Source organism: Alosa pseudoharengus, unplaced genomic scaffold, assembly GCF_046254945.1.
Source record: "Alosa pseudoharengus isolate Yale_2024_CS ecotype anadromous, Long Island Sound unplaced genomic scaffold, YU_APseudo_1.1 YU_APseudo_1.1_scf_20, whole genome shotgun sequence".
NCBI classification, from domain to species: domain Eukaryota; kingdom Metazoa; phylum Chordata; class Actinopteri; order Clupeiformes; family Clupeidae; genus Alosa; species Alosa pseudoharengus.
In genome coordinates this window covers 32,288,250-32,298,249 of record NW_027468664.1, presented here as the reverse complement: position 1 = coordinate 32,298,249, position 10,000 = coordinate 32,288,250, and the positions used below count along the sequence as shown (strand labels likewise).

Sequence of the window (10,000 nt, the reverse complement as noted above, 5' to 3'; positions counted from 1 at the left end):
TAACACGCTACTATTTACAAACCAGTAATCAGATTAAAGTTACTTATCTAAGTCACTGTGCGTTACTATTTTGTCATTTTCCTTAGTAAAAAGATATATTCTTTGCTTTCTTCTTGTCTCGGGATTAACTTCATGTAGGTTATGCTCACGTTTTCAGCATGAGGACAACTCACGTGAAAAACCACGCTGCGACACAAACGTAAACAACAATGGAGGGAGGAGAGAGATGCACATTTGATCTATACAGTCATTATTTTGAGTTTGTGTCAGCTAAACATGACAACATTAAGGTACATTGTACATTCTGTGCTGGCGACAAAGTGCTGTCTAGCTAGACATCCCAAGTCTCCCGAAGTTTTGGGAGTCTCCCACATATTGATAGCGGCTTCCTGACGCCCGCAAATTACATAAAATCTCCCGGAACCTAGAGCGAACAAAAGTACGCTAGCCAGACCGGACTTCAAATCGCGTGTGCATCTGAGTTTAACGCGCACACAACAGAGAGGGAGAGAGAGAGGAGTGGTGCGTGTGTGCCTGAAACGCATCCAAGACAGAGCGCATCCTGGTCTGTTTTGCTAAACAGCCAATCAGTTTTCAGTGTAGGTGGGCTTATATCTCTTTTCTCCCGAACTTAATTAATCAGTTCAGTCAGTGTATTTAGGAACAGGAGCGTCATGGCAGAGTCAGTGCCCCTTTAAAAAGGAACATTTAAGACCCATTTCACATCAGACTACACAAAAGTGTACCCAATTGTCTCATAAGAGTAAAACATAATGATAGTCTTACACACTGCACTTATTGTAACAGTGACTCTAGCATTGCTCACAGCGGGTTAAATTATTGCAAAAGACTTGTTGAGGTGAGTTTAACATTTGAGTTTTTCATTTGCATATTACTCAGGCCTATACTAGATGGCTAGTTGCCAAGGCTACATGAAAAGGCCAAACTACCAAAATCTACATATTTTACTATCACAATTTCTATCAATAGGCCTTCCTTATTTGGTGTACTGACTAGACATTATTGAACAAACATCTGAATTTCAGTATCTAAGTAGGTTAGGTTGGGATGTCTGCTATACATTGTTGACATTACTGTTACTGTAAGTTACTTTTAAAATCAAGTAATCAGTAAAGTAACTAAGTTACTTTTTAAAGGCGTAATCAGTAATCAGATTACTTTTTCAAGGTAACTGTGGCAACACTGCCCATAAGTGTATCTAAATTATTGCTATATAAAAAAATGACCTCAGTGACTCGAAAAGCTGTAAACACAGACTGCGTGTAGCCTACAAAAGCGCATGGTGCTCCAGTGAATTTGATTTTGCAATGAGAAACGGTAACACAGCTAGTCTAACATTAACTTGTTTGAGTTTTCTCCCCCGCGTTTCCTCTGGTAGTCACCAGTGTTGGGAACGTTACTTTAAAAAAGTAATTAGTTATAGTTACTCACTACTTGTTCCAAAAAGTAACTGAGTTAGTAACTGAATTACTCTATGATAAGAGTAACTCGTTACCAGGGAAAGTAACTATTTGCGTTACTGTTAAAAAAAAAGTTGCTATAGGCCTATGTCAAAGAATTTGGATTTTTTGAGCAGTTTTGAAAAGCCAGTTGAAATTAGTAGAACAGACAGGTGTTTGTAGGCTACATAACTTTCGATATTTATTAGATAGATAGATAGATAGATACTTTATTGATCCCCAAGGGGAAATTGTACATCGACAGACCTACGGTTGACTTCAGCCTGTGTCATAGGTTTTTGTTGTGAGGCAGAAAGATCTAGCTTTTGCTGCTTGGAGGACATTGCTCCGAGTCCTTCTTTGCTAGTGGATGGCGAGCTATCATCTCTGGTGGAGGGGGGCTATCGGTGTTTTTGGCCACTAGCGTGTGTGAGATGCCTCATTAAATTAGAGTTGTTTACAACGGATGTCGACAAAGTCTTCGCTCCTGGACATAATGTACACATTACATGCACGTTCTTGCCTTTGACCACAATGAATTTGAAGTAGTGCTTATATCTCCACCTTGAAAATGCCAACTTTTCATCGGATTGCTCCTGACCTCTGCTGTTTCATCGAATCTCTACTTTAGCTGTTGCGTGTGTGTGGCGCGTGTGCTGGCAAGTGTGTAAAAACACTGGCTCTGATTGGCTATCATGAAACATGACTCTGCCTTAGCCAATCCTAATCGCTTACGTCGTTATTAACCCACCTCCTCACTAGCTGTCAGCCAGGGGTGCGTTCGGATTACACAGTTTATTCAATCAATGCAAAGTAAGTAACGCACCGCATTTAACGTCCAGTAACGTTAACGGCGTTGTAACGTTGTAAAAAGTAATTAATTAGATTACTCCGTTATTGACAAATTAACGCCGTTAGTAACGCCGTTATACTTAAACGCCGTTACTCCCAACACTGGTAGTCACTGATCTGAGCTAATGAGCGAATTACCTGAAGTAGCCTATCGTCGTGGGAGAATAAAAAAAGTTTAAACGTTTTTTTTTTTACATCTCCAGTGTAATGGTGGGCATGCTAAGTTAACCATAGCATTACCTATTCAATAACCCCATGGTAATGCGAGTGATCATAATAAAATATAAAACGTGACATGTAAGTCCTTCGATAAATAGCTATGAACTCATAAACATGAACAGCATTTTGTCATCGTTGTCATTCACCGTGCTGTGAACAGCATTAAGATGCTAGGCTAAAGAGCTGAGATTCAGACAGGTGAGCACCTGGGAATGGTTGTGCATCGTGTCAGAAAATAGCAATTTGATCAGTGATCATGCATCATCAGCGCAAGCTTGGTTTAAAACTTTCTGGGGATGGGGATTTTACATGATCCTTCATCACTGGGCTAGTGTGCCCTGCTGTGTTAATATGACCGTGCTGATGCTAACAGCTGCAGCTCCCTCAAATCTAGGTTCTCTCATGCATATTAGGCTAGCTTTTGCCAATGAAAATGAATGCAAAATAAAAAAACAGCCCTGCTCCTAACTGAATAAACGTTTACGTTACCAACAATGTTAACAACAAACTCAGTTTCACTGCTGCAAGTAGGCCTACAAAGTTGGCTGTAAATATGCTTCGCCATATTTAACGAACCAGCTAGCTTTGTGATAACAAAGTCTTTTATGTGTTTAGTCCACTGAAAGTTATCCACATATCAAACGATTAAATCCACAGTTATGGAGGATTGTTTTGGGGAAGCAATTGCACTATATCCCACTTTTGCTGCCCTTTTTAAAATTAAACCACTTAAATCCATAGCCTAGATGAGCATTGCGCATAACGTTACAACTAGGTTGACATGATGGTAAAGCTACTGTAAATGCCCAAGAAACGTCACATCAGAAAAGTTGTACAAACGCAAATTACACTTAATGACAGCTTGTTCGTAGTGTAGCCTAGTGCTGCCTAATTGAAAGGGGATAGGCAAAGTTTATCTTAGGCTATATTAGGCTATTATGTGTGGCACATTTATTGGGCTTTTAGCCTCTTTTAATTTATTTGATAAGGAACTGATAAAAACTGAGCAGCAGAAAAGCTGTCATAGTCGATACATAAATAGTTTATTATTATAATTAGGTTATTAATGCTATTTATTCACTACCATTACTGTTATTACTGTTATTATTATTATTCGGATGAGCCAATAATGTAAATCTGAGTCTGAAAAGTTGGCTACAAACAGTTTATACTGCTGTAACCGCACTGCTGCTATTATTAATTGTTATCACCCGGAGAGAAGAAATACTCTTTTCTGATTGGCTGGCGGGTGGCCTTTAATTCTGAATAACAGGACACCGTTCCATATCAATGCTTATGAATGGTAAATATAACAACCATAGTAGGACGACGGTTGCAGCGCTCTAGAATCTTTGGTTGCAGGCTTCCCAACAATGGAATCAACTGTAAACAAGCTAACTGTCCATGCTAAAGTTGTACAAGCTGAACTAGTGAGCTTCTTTTTAAACAGAACCGTGTGTTTCCAGTGTTTACAGTGGCAACCGGGTGATAAGCGGGATAACGGCCTTCGAGGTGTGTCCAGTTATACGGAATTAATGGACTCGGGCGGAGGCAAAGTTTTTTGCCCCTCGCCCTCGTCCATTAATTCCGTATAACAGGACACCTCGGCGGCCGTTATCCCTTACTTAACTTCCGGGAACTCTTTGAGGCTTCCATGAGCTGCCATTGTTGGAAAAAAATGGAACATTAGCGTCAATGGAGTTGTCGCAACTCTACCTTTATATGGCTTTTGTGCATTCAAGACAACTGGAATTCTACAGAATTCTAAAAGAATTACATCATTTACAGAATTCCTTTAGTACAGGGTCTCCTGCCCAGCTCCACAGGGGCTGATCTACTGTGTGAATTTCATCCGTCTGCTCGGCCACTAAGTGGATCTAATGCCCTTGATGAGAAGAAATCAGGTGTCTTGGACCAAAGCAGAGCAGCCCAGATGAGCTCAATCAGGCGTGTGTGAGTGTGTGTGTGTGTGTGTGTGTGTGTGTGTCAGCTGCATGCAGGTATGTACAGTATTGGTGTGAACTGTGTGTGTGAGATGTGTGTGTGTGTCTGTGTACAGCCGTACAGTTAAACTATAACCTGGCTTGGATTTGCAGTGAGTTTCGATGAGTATGGTGTATTTGCTGTATGAGCTGTGTGTGTATGTGTGTGTGTGTGTGTGTGTACCTGTACGATGTCTCTCTCAGCGTATCGGCCCCGTGATGAGATCCGCACTTCGTCTCCATCCAGTTCAACCATGGCTGAGAATAAACACACACACACACACACACACACACACACACACAAATGGAGACACAAACACACCAGGGGTCAAAAAAAGTGAAAAAAGAAATGTGTATGTGTATCTGAGAAAGAAAGAGATGTGAGGGAAGAGAGAGATGAGGAGAGAGAGAGATGAGGGGAAAGAGATGAGAGAGGGATGAGGAGAGAGAGAGATGAGGGGAAAGAGAGATGAGAAGAGAGGGATGAGGAGAGAGGGATGAGAAGAGAGAGATGAGAAGAGAGAGATGAGGAGAGGGATGAGGAGAAAGAGATGAGGGGCAGATGCCGCACACTCTAAAAGAGAGAGCAAGGACAGACAGCAGCTCTTGCTGCTAAATATGTCACTGAATGCCATAGAGCGAGGGACAGTGATTAGACACTATACACACTATACACATGAAATACCTACCATTTTCAGCACACACACACACACACACACGTTCATATGTATAAATGTCTTATCTATCGTATGTTCTGTATTGTATTGTTTGATGTCCTGCTTTGGCAATGCAAAGAAATATTTGTCATGCCAATAAAGCTACCTTGAATTGACTACTGAGATTCCGCTTCTTTCAACACAACCACACACACCACCACTGAATCCTTCAGCTGCCACGTAGATGACCATTCAGTTCTAATCCTTCAACACAACCCCACACACACCACCACTGAATCCTTCAACACAACCCCACACACACCACCACTGAATCCTTCAACACAACCCCACACACACCACCACTGAATCCTTTTGCTGTCGCATAGATTACCATTCAGTTCTAACCCTTTCAACACAACCACACACCACCACTGAATCCTTCAACACAACCACACACACACACCACTGAATCCTTCAACACAACCCCACACACACACCACTGAATCCTTCAACACAACCCCACACACACCACCACTGAATCCTTTTGCTGTCAGAAAACTGCACAGAAGTTCTAGCCTACACAAAAATGTATTAAATGCAACGGCCAATCAAATCATCAGATGAGCCAGATTGCTGTATCCAGATGCGTGAGAAAGAACCTGCTGCCTCCTCCTCAGTTTGATTTCTTACGGTAAGTGAAGCTGACATTAACGTAACAACGTTTATAATTTACTACCTGACAATTTACACTGCTGTATCGTAAATGAACACGAATATATTAGGTTTAGACCTACTATGTTTTTGGCGTACTGGTGTAACATACTGAGAACATAGTGTTAATCGTTCAATGACTGCACGCTAATGTTAGCAAACTAAAGGATGTTAACGTAGATATTCTTCTAGCCTACAAAATCGTTGAGTTTCACCAGGCGATAATAGGGCTGTTATAATACAACATTAAGGTTGCTCATTTACGAAAGTAAGCCAATGACACTAATTGATAAACCTATTCAATTTAATGAACACGTTTGTTAATTTGCTTTCGCATGCCTTGGATGCTAACTAATTTTACCTCAGTCAGTAACGACGATGTACTTGTGTCACACTGCTAGCGACATTTTGTTGCCTTGACATTAGTCGGCGTTACTGACGTTAGTTCGCATTAGTTCGGTTAAGATAGGTAAGTTAACGTAATGGAGTTTGGCCAAGTTAGGATGTGTAGGCTATTTGCACAATACATTGTCTTATGAATACATTTGTCTTTTGTAGGTGTATTTTTTTACAACTTGTTGGCGGCGCCATATCGGGACTTCCACAACCAAGGTATGATGTATTTGCAAAATGCATTGCCTTATGCTTAAATTCGATTTTGTTTGTATGTAGGTTAAATGTATTTTTTCACGTTGCCTTGGATGCTAAAGTAGGCCTCAGTCAGCAATGTTATACTAGTCATGCTGATGACTTGCATTACTTTGCCAAAAAAGCCAAAGTAACTTTGCTTGTTAGTTCAATAATGCATAAATTAACTGTTTTGAAGTTTGGCCCAGTTAGGACCATTTAGGGTAACATCACTTCTGTTGATGTTCAAACCAAGGGGGTAGGCACTTTGGGCGGCTACCGTGAGATGAGGTACGAAAAGAGCCATATATGTCAATGTATTAATGCAAACAGAAAGTTGATAGGGTAGTAAGCACAAATCCAAAATGAACTTGTGCATAGAGTGCATTAATTATGTTTCAATGTTTAATGCGTCTTAATTGTTGCTAAAATTTGGAGGAAAATGTAATGTAAAGCTCTGAAAGGGGTGACGGGAACATTAGAGAAGCTTAAATAATCTTATTAGGCTGTCTGGTTTATGTGATTTTTTCTCTGTAGAATCAAAGTGCTTTAGAGGTCTCAAGATGCTCACCTATTATCTGCCCCTGTGAAAATCCTGACGCCCAGACTGGAGAAAACCAACCCCGCCTTGTCAGCTTAGGACATCCCAGCACATCACCCCAATATGTCATCTTAACCAGAAGAAGGGCTGGGACAACGCGTCGGCGTAATCGATGACGTTGACGCAAAAAATACGTCGACGCAAAATATGAGCGTCGATTCGTCAAGCATAACGTGTGCTGCTAAATATTTTTAATTTTACACCTTCAGTGTTTTCCATACGTTGACTAATCTGTGGCTGGCCACCACGAAATCAAAACCGGCCACCACACATTGATGTTCTATGTTGTAGGCCTACTATTTAAATTAAAGATAAAATAATTTAATTGAGCTGCACTTTTTACTCACACAGCCTTTCCTCGCCCCGCCCGCTCTTTCTCGTAACGAGCCCGCTGCTCCTCCTCTGCATGTGCATTTAACAAAATATTCACGATTGTTGAAGGATTGTTGTTGCCACATAGAAGCACTGCATAGAACACAGTGGGCTACATTGCTATTAAATCCGCTTAGCATCGTGACCATGCTGCGCAAATTTGCAGCATTAAAACTGCTGCATTAAAGTTAAAGTAAACTCTGCTAAGGTCTTATCACAACATATTACATTGAGGAGACTAAACTAAGTTAAGTTACAGTATGCAATCAAGCAGTATCTCAAAGCTAACGTTAGAATACTGTTTGGGTGTCAAGTTCAGCATGCTTACTTGCAGCTGCTTATTCGTTACTGATGCAGGGCTCATTTTATTGATTGAATGTTTGCAAAATCCCGATGTAAATGGAAAAGTGTTTTCCAAGACTCAAAAGTGCTTGTCCAAAGGAGAAGTACGAACCGTTATTTGAACTAACTACATTATGAATTGCATCCACACATCAGCAGCCTTTTAACTGTGTTAATGTTAATTGCAAGGATTCCCACACAAACATCTTAAAATGACAGGCACTCAATTAGACATACACTAGCCTACTGAACTTTGCATCTTTGCACTAGTATAGTCTTTTATTTTGGAATCTTAAGAGCAATAAACATATTGCAATGTTAAAGAATTCATGTTTTTTTCATTCAGATGTGTAAATAAACATGTATAAGTTGCTATTAGTAAATTAATGGGGAGATAATCGATAATCGAATCGAATCGAAATCGAATTGGACTGAAAAAATGAATCGTTAGATTAATCGTTTAAAAAATAATCGTTTATCCCAGCCCTACCCAGAAGTTATCGCGTTGCAATTCCACTTCTGGATGAGGGCCTAACGTGCAGTCTGGACAAACTGTTTGAACTGTATTGGGTATGCAACCTGGCCTATCCTGTGCAACTTGCCTCAGTCTTTGGGTTCATGCAGCATGTTTATGGCCTGCCGATAACCTCTGGTGGGAAGAGGTCCAGAATCATGAAGCTTGCTGCAAAGCTCCAAGTACTGTGAGTGAAGTTGCCATGTACATTTGTCCAAATGTGAGACAGATCTGGACAATTTTGACTGTACCACTGTGGACAATGTGGACATGTCTGTGTGTGAAATTGTACTCCTCATCAAACACTACACTGACTGACGTTCAAAAAAGTATAACTTGCACCAAAGAGTTGCTTGTCAAAACACTGGACTGCTTAAAAGAAAAAAAAATATTTCTGTGCTTAATATGTACTCATGTTTCTCAGACTACTAACCGTTAAATATTTTGAAGAGCACCTCCACAGGTAATAGAGAAGAAAGACAAAATTTGAGAGATGTTGCAGACATTTTACTAATTTATTTATTAACTTATTTATTTAATAGTGATTCTGAAATCCACATAAATGAGATAAAAAGGTTTCATTGTATAATTAGTACTATTACTAATAAAAAATGATGGTAAATGTATCTGGTTTGTTTGTGATTTGTTTTCAATGGTAGTAATTATAGTAATAATTACAGTATTGTAGTAGTAAATTTAGTAATTCAAGTTGACACACACGTGTTGATTTTGTGTAAGAATAACGCAAAAGTGTGTTATAAAAAATTACACAAAAGCTGTGTAAAACAATGTGACACTAGTGATGTGTTAGAAATAACGCAAAATGTGTTGTCCCTATCTGGACACAGAGATGTGTTAAAAAACAACGCAAGTTGTGTTCTTTTCAACACATTCGTTTTAAGAGTGTATGTGTGTGTGTGTGAGGAAGAGAGTGACTATGTGTGTGTGTGTGTGTGTTTGTGTGTGTGTGTGTGTGTGTGTGTGTGTGTGTGTGTGAGTGTGTGTGTGTGAGGAAGAGAGTCACTGTGTGTTTGTGTGGTGTGTGTGTGTGCGTGTGAGGAGGGGAGTGACTTTGTGTTTGTATGTGTGTGTGTGTGTGTGTGTGTGTGTGTGTGTGTGTGTGTGTGTGTGTGTGTGTGTGTGTGTGTGTGTGTGTGTGAGGAGGAGAGTGACTGTGTGTTTGTGTGGTGTTTGTGTGTGTGTGTGTGTGTGTGTGTGTGTGTGTGTGAGGAGGAAAGTGACTGTGTGTTTGTGTGGTGTGTGTGTGTGTGTGTGTGTGTGTGTGTGTGTGTGTGTGTGTGTGTGTGTGTGAGAGGAGGAGAGTGACTGTGTGTTTGAGTGGTGTGTGTGTGTGTGTGTGTGTGTGTGAACATCAGACTAATTGATGCTACAGTAGGAGACAGAATACATGATGAGGTCCTGTCTGATGAGAAAGTGTGTGACAAGAGACAAGACAGGAATGAGAGAGAAGGAGAGAGAGAGAGAGAGGGAGGGAAGAGAGAGAGAGGGGAGGGAGGGAAGAGAGAGAGGGCAGGGAGGGAAGAGAGGGAGAGAGAAAGGGGAGGGAGGTAAGAGAGAGAGAGAGAGGGAGAGAGAGAGAGAGAGAGAGGGAGAGAGAGAGGGGAAGGGAGGGAGAGAGGAAGGGAGGGAAGGGAGAGAAAGAG

At 40.7% G+C, this 10,000-nt stretch overlaps 1 protein-coding gene across 2 annotated transcripts in view; it reads right to left on the bottom strand.

Annotated features, from left to right (window-relative positions):
* Nucleotides 1-10,000, bottom strand: part of LOC143136419 (copine-8) — a 185,488-nt gene that overhangs the window by 6,775 nt on the left and 168,713 nt on the right. For both annotated transcript variants that reach the window (XM_076297121.1, XM_076297122.1), the window contains one exon: nucleotides 4,698-4,771. In XM_076297121.1, the coding sequence (XP_076153236.1) occupies nucleotides 4,698-4,771 (74 nt within the window). The remainder of the gene's footprint in view (nucleotides 1-4,697; nucleotides 4,772-10,000) is intronic.